Raw genomic sequence first — 19,331 nt, forward strand, 5'->3', positions numbered from 1 at the left:
CCTTGCTGGATCAGACCTAAAGGATCACCAAGTCCAGCCTGCTGCTCCCCACTAGGGTTGCCAAGTCCCTCTTCGCCTCTTGGGAGGTTTTGGGGGAGAAGCCTGAGGAGGACGGGGGTTGGGGAGGGACTTCAATGCCAGAGAGTCCCAATTGCCAAAGCAGCCACTTTCTCCAGGTGAACTCAATTCCGACGGTTGGAGATCAGTTGTAATAGCAGGAGATCTCCAGCTACTACCTGGAGGTTGGCAACCCTATTCCCCACTGTGGCTATCTTAAAAGCAGGCCATGGTACTGAAGACCACCTGTCCTCTACTGTCTGACATTTGGAGACATGCTGCCTGTGCGTACGCACGTTTCACTAAGCTATTGTAAGCCCTGCAAGATCAGACCAAGGAACCACCTAGTCCCGCACCCTGTCTCTAACAGGGGTCAGCCGGATGCTTCCGGGAAGCCCTCAAGAAGGCCCTGAAGGCCACAACCCACTTCTGTTCTTTGCCCTTACTACCTGGTGCTCACAGGTCCAGTGCCCCTGAACACGGAGGTTCCATTTAGCTACCACAACAACTAATAGCCACCAATGTGTTTTTTTTCCTCCATGAGGCCATGCTCGAGGAAAGGTAATGTTTACAGCGGACAAAATTCTGGAGCGGGTTGGTGACGAGGGGGGCCTCAACTTTTAATTTCACTTTATCCCCTATCACAAAGCACAGATCCATTAGAAACGGGCTCAGTTTTTGTCCCACTCACACATCCTATGGGTGAGTTCCCCTGCTTGAATCTAAGGGCCAAGCGGGGAGGGAACAGATCTTTTCCGTACCCATAATGCAAACACAAATGCCAATCCCTGGCACAGAATTCAACATTCTAGTCCTCATGGCTGAGAAGGCATAGGCGGTGCCTGGCAAAAGTCTCAGGAGGCGGATCTCTGTGGGCAGGGGGAGGACTCCCCGTGATCAGGAACTATGGCTTCAGTGCCCCCACTCGGCTCCTTACACTTCCTCCCAAAACTGCTATTCCACCAGCCCTACAAGCGGCCCTACCCCCATCCAGAGACCCCTCTTTCCACTCTCCGAGAAAACTCCGCCCTCCTCTTCCACAAACCCAGGAACTGGAATGAATTGTGCAAAACAAGCTGACGTCAGCTTTCTTTGCAAAAAAATAAAATTAAAAATTAAAGTATTTCTTTATCCTCGGAGCAGAATGTCAAGAAAAAGGGTCTGGCCCGAAAAAGCACCTGTTGCCTGGTTTTCGGGTTGCCGGAGGGGAGGGGAAAGGGGCTAAGGGGGTTGTCTGTTTCCTCCTTCCTGTTCTTGGGCCTCAATCCTGGGGACCGAAGGGAGCTTCACCTCAACTGCCCTCTCCTCTAAGATCACAGCGGGGTCCCCGATGACCTCCCTGCGGGGCCTTGCTGATGTCCATTGTGGTGGCACCCCTCCCCACCATGCACAATCAGCACGGGGAAATACAAAGCATCTTGGTAGCAGGGGGGGCTCTCCAGAGGCTCGGTCTCGATGCTGCTCCCCACGTGGCTCCCGCTCAGGCTGCGGAGGACCCCCCCGCAGCGCCGTGCCCCGCTCAGCGAGAAGCGGCTGCAGCTGAAAGGCAGGCGGGCGTAGAGTGCCCGGGTGCCCCGCGAGGGCAGGGAGTTGCTGCTGACAGTCCGGCGGCAGCGCTGGCAGCTGCGCAGGTAGGCCGCCCCCGCCACGACGGTGGAGTCCATGAGCACGGCCTCGGAGTAGCTAGGCACCAGCTGCTGGTTGGAACGGATGTGCCACTCCAGCTCGGTCATGTCCACGGTGTTGACGCGGGAGATGCGCCGCCCGTAGCCCCCGGCGGCGTCCAGCGGGCTGGGCCCATCGTCCGCCCCGAAGAGCTTCTCCACGTGGTAGTGCACGTTGGCCGTGCGGTATTCGGACAGCACCCGCAGCGGCCAGGAGAGCAGCAGGAACGAGGCCAGCCAGAAGACCCAGCGGCGGGTGTACCATGGTGGGCGCCCCGGGTCGGGGAAGACCAGCATGTGCTCCTTGAAGTCCACGTTCTTGAGGTGCATCCCTTCGCGGGCCTCCATGTAGTCGTCCAAGCCCTCGTTCTCGCCGAAGAAGCGGGCCCGCTGGGACAGGTACGCCGCCTCCGCCTCGCCGGTGGCGAAGCTGAAGCACTTGGTGAACCGCAGCTTGGTGACGGGGTAATCCGAGAGCCCCAGCAGCTCCTTGGAGACGTCCTTCACCCCGTGGCCCGAGTAGTCGAACTCCGTCTCAGCCACGTGCGTGTTGACCCGCTCGTGGTAGACCTGTGTGGTGGTGTAGGCATCCCCGTTGCGGTAGCGGGTCACCTGCCGGGTGCGGCGGATGTAGTGGTAGCTGATGGCCTTCCACCAGATGCAGGGCGTGGCCTGCTGCATGCGCTGCACCTTCTCGTACACGCTGGCCGTGTCCACGCGGTACTGCATCTGGCCCTTAGCGAAGCGGTGCCAGCACTCCACCAGGTAGACCACGTACAGCATCCCCAAGAAAGCCAGCGGGATGTAGATGTAGCCGTTGGAGCAAGGGCTGTCATGGTAGATCATGGAGGCGCCCCGGTAGGCGCTGTCATAGTTCATGCGGGTCACCGTCGAGAGGCGGCACCAGGCCATGACGCCGAAGCAGCCGTACATCAGCAGGGTGAGGACCAGGCATTTCCAGTGGGACTCCCGGCAAAGGGAGCTGCTCAAGGATTGCTTCAGCGGCCGCTGCTGCTCACCATGAGGAAAGTGGGATGGGAAGGAGGGAGAAAAGAGAAAAAGAAAAAAAAGGATGATGGCACACTATAGAGCTATGCTTGTAACGACACGCTATAGAGCTATGCTTGGAATGGCACGCTATAGAGCTATGCTTGGAACGGCACGCTATAGAGCTATGCTTGGAACGGCACGCTATAGAGCTATGCTTGGAACGGCACGCTATAGAGCTATGCTTGGAACAGCACGCTATAGAGCTATGCTTGGAACGGCACGCTATAGAGCTATGCTTGGAACGGCACGCTATAGAACTATGCTTGGAATGGCACGCTATAAGGCTATGCTTGGAACAGCACACTATAGAGCTATGCTTGGAACGGCATGCTATAGAGCTATGCTTGGAACAGCACGCTATAGAGCAATGCTTGGAACGGCACGCTATAGAGCTATGCTTGGAACAGCACGCTATAGAGCTATGCTTGGAACAGCACACTATAGAGCTATGCTTGGAACAGCACACTATAGAGCTATGCTTGGAACGGCACGCTATAGAGCTATGCTTGGAATCAGGAATCCTCTGGAATATTGCCAGTCTTTGCCCCAAATGTTCAACATTTCATTAAAGAAAGGCTATTTATGCACGGCTGTTTCCTTGCAGTCACCCCGCCGACTGCTTCGGGGCTTTGCTTTGATTATGCATGCATTTTCCGACCGTCAGAGGTCTCCTCACTCACCCCGTGCGTTTCCACGTGTTTTGCCTACGTTTTCTGGATTTGTGTTTAGCCAGCATCCAGAAAAAGTGGGGAAAACACGCAGAAAACATGTGGAAATGCATGGGGAGAGCAAAACAAACTCTGATGGTTGAAAAATGCAAGCATTATCAAAGCAAAGCCCTGGAGTAGTCGGTGGGAAGAATGTGAGGAAACAGCCAAATGACCAAAGACTCAAGTCTCTAATTCTCTTGATTACCAATAGATAAATTAAAGAAACAGGCTGCATTCTACCCAATTGTACATGCATTTAAAAGGTAAAGGTCCCTGTGCAAGCACCGGGTCATTCCTGACCCATGGAGTGACATCACATCCCGACGTTTACTAGGCAGACTTTGGGGGTTACCGCGCCTGTATTCCCAGCAATGTATTAAGAGTTTGAAAACGTTATAAAAAAATACTGTTCGCACTTTGTTTGGCCCCTTTAGCTGTGAAGACGTCTTCCAACCATTTATAAGCCATTGTATCAAAAACCCTTTTAAAGCGATGTTTTTTTATAACATTTTCAAACTCTTAATACATCGCTGGGAATACAAAGTGCAGTAACTCTTGTAGTTTATGGGGTGGTTTGCCAGTGCCTTCCCCAGTCATCTTCCCTTTACCCCCAGCAAGCTGGGTCCTCATTTTACCGACCTCTGAAGGATGGAAGGCTGAGTCAACCTTGAACCGGCTACCTGAAACTGACTTCCATCGGGATCAAACTCAGGTTGTGAGCAGAGCTTGGACTGCAGCACTGCAGCTTACCGCTCTGCGCCACGGGGCTCCTCATACATGCATTTATTTGCATTTATTTATTTGTGTCCCACTTCTCTCCCCAGCTGAGACTCAAAGCGGCTTTTAGAACACTGTTCTCCCCTCCTCCATTCTTCAACAACAGCCCTGTGGGGAAGGCCAGGCTGAGAGTTTGTGATGGGCCCAAGGTCACCCAGTAAGCTTCTATGGTAGAAAAGGGGATTCAAACCAAGGACGCCCAGGGCCGTAGTCCACCATTGCATTCACTACACCACACTGGCTCTCCATTGTCCAATAAAGCGGAGGTGCTGTTCCAGCTTTCTGTAGACCCCGCCAATAAGCAGAAAGGAGCCCTGATGACTGATGATCACTTGGCACTTATAATTTAGTTCACTTAAAACTAGCTGATAAATTAAATAGCTTAACTTTGAACAGATTAGATGGCTTGCACATGGACTGTTAAGCCGATGGGGGACCTGCAAACTGCTTTAGCACCACACAATTTCTAGCCACGGAAACAGAAGAAAAAGAAGCAGAAGAGTTCGTTTTTATATGCCGACTTTCTCTACCTTTTAAGGAGAATCATAAGAACATAAGGAAAGCCCTGCTGGATCAGACCGAGGTCCATCAAGTCCAGCAGTCTGTTCACACAGCGGCCATCCAGGTGCCTCTAGGAAGCCCACAAACAAGATGACTGCAGCAGCATTCTCCTGCCTGCGTTCCACAGCACCTAATATAATAGGCCTGCTCCTCTGATCCTGGAGAGAATAGGGATGCATCATGACTAGTATTCATTTTGACTAGTAGCTATGGATAGCCCTCTCCACCACGAACATGTCCACTCATAGGAATGTTAGAAAGCCCTGCTGGATCAGACCCAGGCCCATCAAGTCCAGCAGTCTGTTCACACAGTGGCCAACCTGGGGCCTCTAGGAAGCACCTGCCTCTAGGAAGCCTCTCGGAATCAACCGGTTTTACAATCTCCTTCCCTTCCTCGTCCCACAACGGGCACCTTGTGAGGTAGGTGGGGCTGAGAGAGCTCTAAGAGATCTGTGATTAGCCCAAAGTCACCCAGCTAGCTGCATGTGTAGGAGTGGGAAAACCAACTCGGTTCACGAGATCAGCGTCCGCCGCTCATGTGGAGGAGTGGGGAATCAAACCCGGTTCTCCAGATAAGTATCCGCCGCTCATTTGGAGTGGGGAATCAAACCCAGTTGTCCAGATAAGCATCAGCCACGCATGTGGAGAAGTGGGGAATCAAACCCGGTTCTCCAGATTAGAGTGCTCTTAACCACTACTCCAGGCCGACCAGAATGGTTTGTACTGGCCCAGATCCAGCCGCATCCCTTGCAAATGGAGTACTTAACGAGGTGTGCGAAGGACGGCTTCATAACGGATCGTGCACTATGTCCATTAGCAGATGCCAGTGGGGAGGGTGCCTCTCGAGTTTCTTCCACCTTAAACCCGTCCTCTTTCTTTCCGTCCCGTCCCCACCATCCCTGGCTATAAAAGCTTGGCAGGAGCCTCTGGGAGAAACTGCCAACAGCAAAGAGCTTTCAGGAAAGCCCCACGGAGAAGGTGGCAGGGTGGGGCTCAGGCAAACCATCCATTTGCACTAATGCGTCCAGGGAGTGGGACAGAACTGAAGAACGAAAATCACCAGATACTGATGTGGGGTGGAAGGTCTTACTGTACTCCGATCACTGGAGATGGGTAGGGAGAAGTCAGGATATTTGGCCCCCACATTCAACTGCCCCCTTCCCAGATATGGTGTCTGGGCCCTGGTTATTGCATTTATTACCTCTAACCACTAGACATCTCCCACCCATGAATTATAAACTTCGCCAGAACGTATGGAGCAGGATTAAATGTCCAAGGCTGCATGTCTCCCCACAGCCCTTGAGGAGGAGGAGGAAGAAGAAGAGCTGGATTTTTTATGTGCTGACTTTCTCTACCTTTTAAGGAGAATCAAACCAGTTTACTCTTCCTCTCCCCACAACAGACACCTTGTGATAGGTGAGGGTGAGAGCGTCGGAGAGAACTGCGACTGGCCCAAGGTTACACAGCTTCATGCGTAAGAGTGGGGAATCAAACCCGGTTCTCCAGATTAGAGTCCGCCGCTCATGTGCAGGAGTGGGGAAACCAACCCGGTTCTGTAGATTAGAGTCAACCGCTCATCTGGAAGAGTGGGGAATCAAACCCAGTTCACCAGAGTCCACCACTCATGTGGAGGAGTGGGGAAACCAACCCAGTTCTCCAGATAAGCATCCACTGCTCATGTGGAGCAGTGGGAAATCAAACCCGGTTCTCCAGATTAGAAAGCACTGCTCGTGTGGAGGAGTGGGGCATCAAACCTGGTTCTCCGGATTAGAGTCCGCCGCTCATGTGGAGGAGTGGGAAATCAAACCGGGTTCTCCAGATTAGAGCCCACCGCTCATCTGGAAGAGTGGGGAATCAAATCCGGTTCTCAAGATTAGATCCCACCGCTTTTAACGACTACACCACGCTGGAAGTAACAGCAGCCTATCCCCCAAACTGTTTAGATTATAAAGACCAAAGGTTATAAGAGGCAGAACCAGCCTCAGCTGCCAGGTTTCTTTCAACCCCAGTCGTTCTCCTGTTGGATATTATCCGCTGCTCTGAAAAAGCTCCGCCTCTTCTCTTCCCTAAATCAAGGACCGAGTGTGAATCCTGGCTCCAAAATCCTTTGGGCTAATCAATAGTCTTGCTGTTGTCTACTCCCCGAGGTGTCGACCAAACTCAGGAGTCAAAGCTCAGATGACTTCACCACCTCCAAACCAAGAAACGTTCGCACTTCCAAAACTGAACGCACACACGGCAGCTCCCAGGACTGCCCTTCCTATTCGTCCTCTGGCACGGCCACCGTCGACTGCCCTCCACTGATCATATCCCTTTCAGAGGAAAGTGGGAAGGAAAAAGACCTTTTGGGGCCCCTGATCTGATTGTTTCCCACTCTCAGAAACAGAAGGCGATATATAAAACAAATTCCCTACGCTTAAAACAACTAGCGTGTCAGGGGGGAAATGGTCAAAGTGGGCTGCTAATTCTCTACATGCAGGGAGGTGGGATTTTTTTTCCCCCTCCCCACAGGAAAGCACTGAAACTTACACCCCCTCCTACCGCAGCCAGGGGTAGAGGCCAGGAATAGTTTTACTGTTTGGTTTTGCTGATGGAATCGACAAGAAGCCCTGACCTGGATGGCCCAGGCTAGCCCGATCTCATCAGATCTCAGAAGCTAAACAGGGTCTGCTTTGGTTAGTACTTGGATGGGAGACCACCAAGGAAGTCCAGGGTCGCTATGCAGAGGCAGGCAAGGGCAAAACCCCCTCTGAATGTCTCTTGCCTTCAAAACCCTCTAGAGAAAGCTGAGATTCCTTATTTTGCATCTCGCCAAGTAGCTCTCCACTCCCGGTGGTTTATATTTTGGGTTTGGTGCGTTCTGGAGTGGAGATCGATAGTGGCACGCTTGTCCCAAATGGATATTGATAGCCTTACAGTTTTGGGGGCAGTAATGGTTAGCATCTTCTGACCTGCGGCTGGATTAGAGATGTTTGGTATTCGAGCATATTTAGAGAGGGGAAAATACTGCAAAGGTCATCTTTCGTGGGGAGGGGCCGTGGCTCAGTGGTAGAGCCTCTGCTTGGTGTGCAGAAGGTCCCCGGTTCAATCCCTGGCATCTCCAGTTAAAGGGACTAGGCAAGTAGGTGATGGGAAAGATCTCTACCTGAGACCCTGGAGAGCAGCTGCCAGTCTGAGTAGGCAATACTGACTTTGATGGACCAAGGACCTGATTCAGTATAAGTGTTCATCGTGTGTTCTTGTGTCACCATAAGTCAGCGGCAACCTGACAGCAAGCCACAACAAAATCAACAAGAATGACAAAATTAGTCAACGGCTTCTGTATTCAACTTAACAGAATCCACTTGCCTGAGTTCCTTCATCGGGTCACTAAAGTGAGCAAAAAATTTAGGAAGTGGAAATTAGGAGAGAAGGGGAAAGGGTAGGAAAACTACACCGCTAAATCGCTAATAGCCAGCATGGTGTAGTGGTTAGTGTCAGAATAGGATCTGGGGGACCCAAGTTCAAATCCGCTGTCTGCCGCCAATGCATTCTGGGTGACCTTGGGCCAGTCGCACGCTCTCAGCCTAACCTCCCTCACAAGGTTGTTGTGAGGATAAAATAAAGGGGAGAATGTCATAAGCCCCTTTGAGTCTCCTCTATTGGGGAGAAAAGTGGCGCATAAATGAAGCAAATAAATAAATGCAGGAATTAATTGAACCACACGGCATCACTGTTCCAGACACCAACAGAGAATCTTGTTCTAGACTTGAGGAACGGAAGCATGATATTATTATAAGGGTCTGGGTGACCAAGCGGCAGGGTTTTCCCCACACAGAAACAGGGGTTCTCCCTGCAGGAGAGGCTTCCCACCACAGCAACACTTGAACTCAGCACTGAGAAACCACACAAGTCAGTACCTCATGGTACCCAGCTAGGATTTGTACTGGGTTTCCTCCCAGCGTGGTGTAGTGATTAAGAGCGGTGGTTAAGAGTGGTGGACTCTAATCTGGAAAACCGGGTTTTATTCCCCACTCCTCCACATGAGCGGCGGAGGTTGATCTGGAGAACTGGGTTGGTTTCCCCACTCCTACACACCAAGCCAGCAGGGGGACCTTGGGCCAGTCACACTCTCTCAGCCCCACTTACCTCCCAGGGTGTCTGTTGTGGGGAAGGGGAAGGGAAGGTGATTGTAAGCTGGTTTGAGTCTCCCTTAAGCGGTAGAGAAAGTCGGCATATAAAAACCAACTCTTCTTCTTCCCTGGAACTAGATAGTTGGTGGGCCTCGTGACTACTGGTCACCTACAAGGTAGGTCTGGGTTAGGCCTGGGGAGATCTGGGTTCAAATCTCTGCTTGCTATGAAAAACCAACCAAGCGACCTTGGGCCAGTCCCTCGTTCTCAACCTGTCCTCCCTCGCAGGGTTGTTATGAGGAATAAGCTGAAGAAGTGAGAATCACACATGCTGTCCTGAGTGCCCGAAAGGGATAAAAATGTGAGAATCCAAGCCGCAAGAAGGTTTATTTGGTCTCAAAATGCTCCGCAGGTAGATAATACTTGGCTGGTCCCCGCTCCGAAAATACCCCGCCCCAGAACTGGGTAAGGTTGGGCAGTTGAGGCTAGAGGGAGACTGGGAAGACCACCACCCCAAACACCAGGGAAGGGCTTACTTTAAGGACCCCCAGAAGATTCAAGGGAGCAGTCCCTTGAAGGGAGGGAACGGCAGGTCTCTTCAAGGCCCACCAAAACATATAGTCATAATCTAAAGACGACGCTTCCTTGAAATACATGAAGATAATTCACAGTGGGTAGCCGTGTTAGTCTGTTTGCAGTAGTCAAAAAGGGCAAGAGTCCAGTAGCACCTTAAAGACTACCATAAAATATTTTTGTTAGTCTTTAAGGTGCTACTGGACTCTTGCCCTTTTTGAAATACATGGAAAGACATCAGTCCCAAGGATGGAAGAGAGCGCCGGGTGTGTGTGTGTGGGGGGGGGCAAAGATGCTTCCTCTACCCGGATGAAAGCGGCCCTCCATCCCCATTCTCCCCATACACCCACACCCTAGATCTTCCTCCACACTGAAAGGGGGGGGCAAAAGAGAAGATCCCTGCAGGTTTCTCTTGCTGGCAATGGGTGGGGGGGGGTTGTGTGCCCGCCTGGGCTTCGCAGATGCTTTTCTTTTTTCTCTTCCGCTGGAGGTGGTGGTGGTGGTGGATGGGGTGGGTGGGAATAATGCAATTCACAGCCGGCGGCAGGGTTTTCTCCCCCCCCCTCTCCTCCCCCCTTTCCGTCCCCCTGCTCTTTGTTTCTCCCCTTCCCCACCCCGGGCTGGCGGTGTCCCCTCCCTCCCGGGAAGGAGCCCTTTCCACCGGCTCCAAACCTCCATCAGGAGGACGCGGTGGTGCAATGCAGAACTTGACGGCTCCCCCCCCCCCCATAGGCGCCGGTAGCAAAGCACAACCCAGACACGCGGAGGGCCCCCCTTTTTTTTGCAGATCCCCCCCCCCCATACACACACCCCGGCAACAATGGATCTCTCCCCTAAGGCGTCTTTGCAACGGGGGAGTTTTTACGCACCGACACCCCCCAGGTCCCCCCGCACAATAAACTCCGGATCAGTGCAAGACGGGGAGGGGGCAGGTTGGCAGGATCCTTCCCACGGGAGGGGGGGTCTAAGCAACCCCCTCTCCCCCCCCCTTGGCCAGAAATCCGGGTTTATTTTTAACCCCGGCAGGGCTATTAATAATGTACAAAGAGGCACGTGTTCCCTGCAGCAGAATCGCCGCCGCCTCTCTTCTCCCCCCCCCCCTCCGGCCGGACGCCTCGCCCACCGACGGGGGGAGGCGGGGTAGGGGGAAAGGGGGGAGGAGGGTCCTGAACCTGCCCCCCCCGCTCCGATCCTCACCCCCCCGCTCCACACCCACGGTTTTCCCCCCCCCCAAGGAGTTTGGAGAGGGCGGAGGGGGGTCCCTCGTCTCCAAACGGCGCGCCCAGGGCGCACCGCTCTCCGCCCCCCCCCGACCCGATCCAGCGCCCCCCCCCGGACCGGGGCCGGCCTCACCTCCTCCCGGGGGGGTCCCCCGGCCGGGGTGAGCGTGGGCAGCTCCCCGGCCCCCGGCTGCTGCGCCCCGCCGTCTTCCCCCACGCCGGGCATGGTCCACGCGTGGCGCCGCCAGCAGGCGCCTGGGCCGCATGTTAGGGGCGGGCGAGGGGCTCGGCGGCACCCGCTCCCCGCCACCCACGCCCCGGATCCCCGCGGCGGCGCATGGAGACCGACCGACCCACGGACGGACGGACGGACGGACGGACGGCCGCCCTCCCTGCCCGGCTGGGGCGCGCCTGCCTGCCCCGCACACACCGGCCGCCTGGCCGCCCGTGCGCTCCGCGCCGGCTCCGCCCTCTTCCTGGCGCCGGCGAGGCGAGGGAGCCCTCGGCCACCCCCGCCGGCTCGGGCTCGGGACCCGGACCCCCCCCCCACGACCCAAACCCGCCGCCTTCTTTGTGACACCCCCACCCCCCCCAACAGTGTTGTCAACCACTTGGCATCCCCATTGGGGAAAAGGCAGGGTAGGAAGATCGAACACCCCAAAGGGACAGGGTTCGAGGCTTTCCGTCCCTTGGCTCCATCGTCAACCCGAAGGGGGGCTGCAGCCAAGAAATCGGGAGGAGGTTTTGGATCTAAATAAATAAATAAATAAATATTTTTTGTTTTTCCCCCCAACATCATTTTATATTCCATTACACGTAACCATTGATTAATTATATTGTAACAGTGTTTTCTTATCACATATATATTTCTCTCTCTCTCTCTCTATATATATATTTTCTATATATGTGTGTGTGTGTGTGTGTGTGTATGTGTGTGTGTGTATATAATTTTTTTATTTTTTTCCAAAATCATTTTATATTCCATTACACGTAACCATTGATTAATTATATTGTAACAGTGTTTTCTTATCACATATATATTTCTCTCTATATATATATATTTCTATATATGTGTGTGTGTGTGTGTATATGTATGTATGTATGTATATGTGTGTGTGTATATATATATATATATATATATTTTATTTTTTTATTTTTTTCCAAAATCATTTTATATTCCATTACACATAACCATTGATTAATTATATTGTAACAGTGTTTTCTTATCATATATATATTTCTTTATATATTTCTCTCTCTATATATAGAATTTTTTATTTTTTTCCAAAATCATTTTATATTCCATTACACACAACCATTGATTAATTATATTGTAACAGTGTTTTCTTATCTTATCACATCCATATTTCTTTAACTTCCCCTCTCCCTTCCGCTAACTCTTATTTATCATTGTTGCTCTCTTTGTCATTATTGTCTAATTCTGTTTTAACAAATCATCCATATCCCCTACAACAAATCAGAATTAGGTCAAAATAAATTTCTTAATATCACAGTTAAGTTCGTTCATACAGTAAGTTGTCCATGCCTCCCATTCAGTTGCAAATTCATTATCGTCTTTTTGATTTATTGATGCTGTAAGTTTTGCCATTTCAACTAGTTCCATCATTTTTTCTATCCACTCAGATTTATTTGGTATCTCAGCCATTTTCCATCTCTTAACATATACCAATCTGGCGGCTGTGGTGGCGTACATCAAAAAAGTTCTCTGGGTCACTATGGTATCTGGTATTACACTTAACAGCATCATTTCAGGTGTCTTGGGAATATTTTGTTGTAGTATCAACCTTAATTCATTGTAAATCATATCCCAAAAAGTTCTTAGCCTTCTCACAAAGCCACCAAATATGATGAAATGAACCCACTTCTTGACATTTCCAACAATTCGGTGACATATTTCCATACATTTTGGCTAATTTCTTTGGTGTTAAATACCACCTGTAAATCATTTTATATATGTTCTCTCTCAAAGATTGTGAACAGATATGTTTCATATCTTTTGACCAAAGTCTTTCCCATTTATGCATATGAATATCATGTCCCAGAGTTTGCGCCCAAGTTATCATTGTTGGTTTAACAAGGTCTTGTTCCGTATACAAAGTCAATAACATCTTATACATTTTTGATATTAAATGTTCATTATTATCCAACAACAATCGCTGAAAAAGTGATTTATCTTTTGTAAAACCTAACTTCATATCTTGCGTAAATACAGATAGTAATTGATAATATTGAAGCCAAGTAATATGTAAAATCAGGAGGAGGTTGACGCAGGAGAAGGGCAGCCATGAAGGAGCTAGAAAATATTGTCGAAGGCTTTCACGGTCAGAGTTCATTCGTTCTTGTAGGTTATCTGGGCTGTGTAACCGTGGTCTTTGTATTTTCTTTCCTGACGTTTCGCCAGCAGCTGTGGCAGGCATCTTCAGAAGAGTAACACTGAAGGACAGTGTCTCTCAGTGTCAAGTGTGTAGGAAGAGTAATATATAGTCAGAAAGGGGTTGGGTTTGAGCTGAATCATTGTCCTGCAAAAAGTATCAACGGTAATGTGCTAACCATTGTCCTGTAAGTATCAAGATAATGTGCTAATGAGGGTGTGGTATGTTAATATGGAACCATTGTATCCTGAAGTGATCTGTTAACGTGTGAAATCCAAAGCTAATCCGCATGGCTATTGTGGACTGTAGTCTTTGTTAGTCTGGAGGTTTTCAGGACAGGAAGCCAAGCCAATGGTTCCATATTAACATACCACACCCTCATTAGCACATTATCTTGACACTTACAGGTATACTTACTTTGTATACTATTTAGACATTATGTAGGTTGTGCATCTTGTTTCAGGTCACATCGGCACACGGAAGCATCTGAAGCTTGACAAAAGCTATGAAATGGGGATTTTACTGGAAGCCCATTGCGGTTGAAACTTATTCTATTGCCCTGTTGAGATTTACCTTCTTTGGACTTTTTGGCTTTAAAACTGTAACACTTGTGCCTGAAATATTACTGTTGTATATACACTTACCTGTTGGTGATTTGAATTGCAAACAGCACGTCCTTGCTCTGGATTGTATATCTTTAGGACAGTGTCTATTTAGAGCAGTGGTTCCCAACCTTTTTTTGACCAGGGACCACTAGGACTTTTTTGTTTGGTGCAGGGACCCCAAGGTTCAAAATAAAAATTCCGAGAATTTGAAAATAAACTTTAATCATAACTGTTAGTTAAACATTAAACTTAGAATAATATTTGAATATATATTTTTATAATAGAGAACTTTTAATTGAAAATATTAATTTATTATGGGTTTATAACTTTGTTTCGCGGACCTTAATTTAGTTCTCGCGGACCCCTGAGGGTCCATGGACCCCTGGTTGGGAACCAGTGATTTAGAGGCTCTTCCTCTGAATACAATTGTTTGCAACTGCTGTGCATGTGCTTTATTGAGCTTTGTACACGTGCTTAGCTTTGATTCCTCATTCTCCTGTTTTGTACCTGTAGCCCTTGTTTGATTACTAACCTCCAGGTGGTAGCTGAAGAGTCCCCCGGAATTAGAAGTGGTTTCCAGGTAAAAGTGATCAGTTCCCCTGGAGAAAATGGCTGCTTTGGAAGGTGGACTGTATGGTATTATAACCTGCTGGGGTCCCTCCCCTCCCCAACCCCCACCCCCAAAATCTCCAGGTATTTCCCAACCCAGAGCTGGCAACCCTACATACATAAGATCCTTTGCTCAGTTAGTACACACCAAGTACAGATGTGAATTGGCCATCGCGGATGGAACACAAAAGAGGGACTGTTTTCCCTGTAGCATCCTGCAGCACCAGAAGGAAAAAAAATGACATGTATCAGAATCCAGCATCTGTGAAATCTCACAGGTTCAAAGAGGCAAAGCATAGACAGAATACAAGCAAACACTGAAGATTGCCTCTGATATCTTGTTTGACACTTCAGTAACCTCTAAACCATTAATGCTGATTCTGTGAACTTCGGCAGATCGTGAGAGGGAGGGCAGGAAGGGTTGCGTCAGTGCTTGGCTCTCATGGCCCTTTCTCACATGCCCAGGGAAATGCCGATCGATCACCACTTGGGGGTCAGGAAGAAATTTTCCTCCGTAACAGATTGGCCAGGGATCCTGGAGGATTTTTTTTTTTTTTGCCATCTTCTGGGCAGGGAATAGAGGTCACCGGGGGGGTGTGGGGAGGTAGTGGTGAATTTTCTGCATTATGCAGGGGGTTGGACAACTCGACAATTCTACAATTCTACATCTTTTTTTCAAACTTGTCTTTGGTCAGCTCTCTGTTACGCACATATACTGTGTTCTTGTAGGATTGCCAGGAAGCATGGATAAAAATATCCCATCAATAGAGGTTGGGAGGGAAGGCAGCATTGTATAGCCTGAACTTGGCAGCTGTCGGAAACTAAGCAGGTTGGTACTTGGATGGGAGACCACCACGGAAGATGGCATAGGAAGGCAAATGGCAAACCACCTCTGCTTCTCACTTGCCTTGAAAGACTCTTCCTGGGGTCACCATAAATTGGTTGCGATATGACAGTACTTACGTACATAATAGAGGCATAATGTGTGGAAATGGCCAGTTGAACCATTTCGTAGCATGGAGTTAAGAAGCATCCCATGATACCTCCATTGAAGAAGAAGAAGAAGGTTATGCCGACTTTCTCTACCACTTAAGGAAGAATCAAACCGGCTTACAATCACCTTCCCTTCCCCTCCCCACAACAGACACCCTGTGAGGTAGGTGGGGCTGAGAGAGCTCTAAGAGAACTGTGACTAGCCCAAGGTCACCCAGCTGGCTTCATGCGGAAGAGTGGGGAATCCAACCTGGTTCTCCACATCAGAGTCCACTGCTCCAAACCACCGCTCTTAACAACTACACCATACTGTAAAGGGGCAGGACAACCTTCTCCAGTCCTGTTGGCAACCCTAAACCCAACTGAGCCCATTCAAACATTCAGCTAGAGGCAAAATCAACAGCTCCATTCTAAGCGTGCCTACTCAAGCTTGGTGGCAGAGCAGGGATTTGAATCCGGTTCCCCTATTCCTAGTTCAGCGCTGAAACCACTTTGCTACGCTGGAGCTAACAGCAAATTATTTGGAAGTACTTATCTGTAGGGGCTAATCCATGGGTGGTCCATATATGTTGGGTACATCTGGTTCATCAAATAACATGATGAACATATATGAGAGGCCTGAAGCGAGCGCACACTCTTCATAGAATCATAGAGTTGGAAGGGACCACCAGGGTCATCTAGTCCAACCCCCTGCACAATGCAGGAATTTCACAACTACCTCCCTCCAACACACACCCAGTGACCCCTACTCCATGCCCAGAAGATGGCCAAGATGCCCTCCCTCTCATGAACTGCCTAAGGTCATCGAATCAGCATTGCTGACAGATGGCCTCCTGAAGAAGCCTGTTCCACTGAGGAACTGCTCTAACTGTTAGAAAATCCTAATGTCTAGATGGAAACTCTTTTGATTTAATTTCAACCCGTTGGTTCTGGTCCGACCTTCTGGGGCAATGGAAAACAACTCGGCACCCTCCTCTCTATGACAGCCCTTCAAGTACTTGAAGATGGTTATCATATCCCCTCTCAGTCTTCTCCTCTTCAGGCTAAACATACTTGGCATATGACAGATCACAGAGTTCCTCCTGGACAACTCCAGATCTCCAGCAGCAGATAAAATGAGGCGTATAAATTGATGCATGAAAGTGAATAAAGTGAGTTTTTTTCCTCCCTCTCCCATAACATTAGAATTCAGGGGCACCCAACAGAGTTGATGAGCCACAGATGCAGGGCAGACAAAAGGAAATAATTCCTTGCTCGATGGGTAATTCAAATGTTGGAATTCGCTACCAGCAGTTGTGCGCAGGGAACACTTGCAAAAGGGATGACGCAGATTCATAGAATCACAGACTCATAGAGTTGGAAGGGACCACCAGGGTCAACTAGTCCAACCCCCTGCACAATGCAGGAATTTCACAACTACCTCCCCCACACACACACACCCAGTGACTCCTACTCCACGCAGAGAAGATGGCCAAGGTGCCCTCCCTCTCATCACCTGCTTACTGTCATAGAATCAGCATTGCTGACAGATGGCCATCTAGCCTCTGCTTAAAAACCTCCAGGGAAGGAGAGCTCACTACCTCCCGAGGAAGCCTGTTCCACTGAGGAACTGCTCTAACGGTTAGAAAATTCTTCCTAATGTCTCGATGGAACCTCTTTTGATTTAATTTCAACCTGTTGGTTCTTGTCCGACCTTCTGGTGCAACAGAAAACAACTCAGCACCCTCCTCTATACCACGGCCCTTCAAGTACTTGAAGATGGTTATCATTCATGCGGGGTTGATCTATCAACAACACAAGCAGTCTTGGGCCTCCGTGCTCTACTAGGTTTGGAATGGGGTTTGGACTTGCAGATCTCCCGTTGATCAAAATAAATAAATTTGGCCTTTTAAAATTACCAATATGAAGGTGTTGGCTCGGCTCTCCTTATTCCTAGGGTTGCCAGGTCCCTCTTTGCCACTGGCAGGAGGTTTTTGGGACGAAGCCTGAGGAGGGCGGGCTTTGGGGAGGGGAGGGATTTCAATGCCATAGAGTTCAATGGCCAAAGCAGCCATTTTCTCCAGGGGAACTGATCCCTATCGGCTGGAGATCAGTTGTAATAGCAGGAGATCTCCAGCCAGTGCCTGGAGGATGGCAACCCTACTTATTCCACAGCTGCATGCAAGACAGGTCCGGAACCCAGGACTCAAAGAGGCATTGGGAACGGGTGTGACTTGCCGTACCATGCGGAGGGGAGAGATGGAGAGGATGACATTCTTGGTGATGGAATTGGGGGTGGGGGGGATGAAGGCCATGTAAGCCGGGGCATTGCCCCCTACCTCTCTTTTGACCATCCGGCAAAGGACATACCCAGCCTCTCTCCCTGTATTTCAGAGTGGGGTCAACAGCTCCAGGTTGGGAAATACCTGGAAATTTTTGGAGCGGAGCCTGAGGGCGGGGTTTGGGGAGGGGAGGGACTTCAGTGCCATAGGGTCCAATTGCCAAAGTGGCCATTTTCTCCAGGGGAACTGATCTCTATCGGCTGGAGATCAGATGTAATAGCAGGAGATCTCCAGCTACTACCTGGAGGTTGGCAACGCTATGCAGGCACGTTTGTTTGTTGGTCCTCCTGAATAACTGGTTGGCCACTGTGTGAAATGGGATGCTGGACTCGATGGACCTTTGGTGTGATCCGCCATGGCTGCTCTTATTGATTTTATTTATGACTTCATTTATACCATGCCTTTCTCCCCAGTGGGGACGCAAAGCTGTTTACATTATTCTTAGGGTTGCCAGCCTCCAGGTGGTGGCTGGAGATCTCCTGGGATAACAACTGATCTCCTGGTGACAGAGATCAATTCACCTGGAGAAAATGGCTGCTTTGGGCGGTGGAGTCTAGGGCATTATACCCCAATTAAGTCCCTCCCATCTCCAAACCCCACCTTCCTCAGGCTCCACCCCAAAAATCTCCAGGTATTCCCAACCCAGAGTTGGCAACACTAATCATTCTCCTCTTCTCCATTTTAACCATCTTCTTCTGAAATGTCTCATGCTCTGCCTAAGTTCATGGAATCAGCCTTGCTATCAGTTGGCCATTGAGTCTATGCTTAAAAACCTCCATGGAAGGAGAGCTCACCACCTCCCGAGGAAGCCTGTTCCACTGAGGAACCGCTCTAACAGTCAGGAAGTTCTTCCTAATGTTTAGCCAAAAACTCTTTTGATTTAATTTTGAACCCGTTGGTTCTGGTCTGACCTTCTGGGGCAAGAAGAAGAAGAGATGGTTTTTATATGCCGACTTTCTCTACCACTTAAGGGAGACGCAAACCGGCAGACAATCACCTTCCCTTCCCTGCAACAGACACCCTGTGAGGTAGGTGGGGCTGAAAGAGCTCTAAGAGAGCTGTGACTAGCCCAAGGTCACCCAGCTGCCTTCATGTGTAGGAGTGGAGAAACAAATCCAGTTCACCAGGTTAGCGTCCACTGCTCATGTGGAGGGGTGGGGAATCAAACCTGGTTCTCCAGATCAGAACTCCACCGCTCCAAACCACCACTCTGCACAACTACACCATGCTGGCAACAGAAAACAACTCAACTCCATCCTCTATATCAGGGCTTCTTATACTTTTTCCACTTGCGACCCCTTTTCGCCCAAGAAAATTTTATGCAACCCTGGGTATATAAAATAGGTATACAAACCTTTTACTGTTGCCAAATTTTTCACAACCCCATATGGGGTTGCGACCCACCCTTTAAGAAGCTTTGCTCTATATGACAGCCCTTCAGGTACTTGAAGATGGTTACCACATCACCTCTCAGTTATAAATTGGACATTTAAGCACGAAACATCAGGTGGCTGAGGCTGGTTTCGTTTCGAGACTTGTGTTCAAATCCCAGCCAAATGATGAGCATGCCGGATGCCCTGGAGCAAGCTGTGAGCTGGCTTCTTGTTGGTAAATTAGGAATATTAATGACCTCCCGCACAGGGCTAAGAGCCGTAAAGATGATGATAAAGCTCTTTACAGCCCCAC

At 49.8% G+C, this 19,331-nt stretch overlaps 1 protein-coding gene across 1 annotated transcript; it reads right to left on the minus strand.

Annotated features, from left to right (window-relative positions):
* Nucleotides 1-1,370: 1,370 nt before the first annotated feature.
* Nucleotides 1,371-11,002, minus strand: TMEM151A (transmembrane protein 151A). The gene is made up of 2 exons (XM_056853083.1): nucleotides 10,858-11,002; nucleotides 1,371-2,732 (listed from the first exon to the last, which is right to left on the minus strand). The coding sequence occupies exons 1-2, from the start codon at nucleotides 10,948-10,950 to the stop codon at nucleotides 1,371-1,373; spliced, it is 1,455 nt and encodes a 484-aa protein (XP_056709061.1). The 5' UTR covers nucleotides 10,951-11,002.
* Between the last annotated feature and the right edge of the window lie 8,329 nt (nucleotides 11,003-19,331).

Source organism: Euleptes europaea, chromosome 7 (genome assembly GCF_029931775.1).
Source record: "Euleptes europaea isolate rEulEur1 chromosome 7, rEulEur1.hap1, whole genome shotgun sequence".
Classification (NCBI taxonomy): domain Eukaryota; kingdom Metazoa; phylum Chordata; class Lepidosauria; order Squamata; family Sphaerodactylidae; genus Euleptes; species Euleptes europaea.

Coding starts and splice junctions, on each gene's coding strand:
- TMEM151A (XM_056853083.1), bottom strand. CDS start 10,950: ATGCCCGGCGTGGGGGAAGACGGCGGGGCGCAGCAGCCGGGGGCCGGG. Junction 2,733..10,857: donor GGGGACCCCCCCGGGAGGAG/GTGAGGCCGGCC, acceptor CATGGTGAGCAG/CAGCGGCCGCTGAAGCAATC.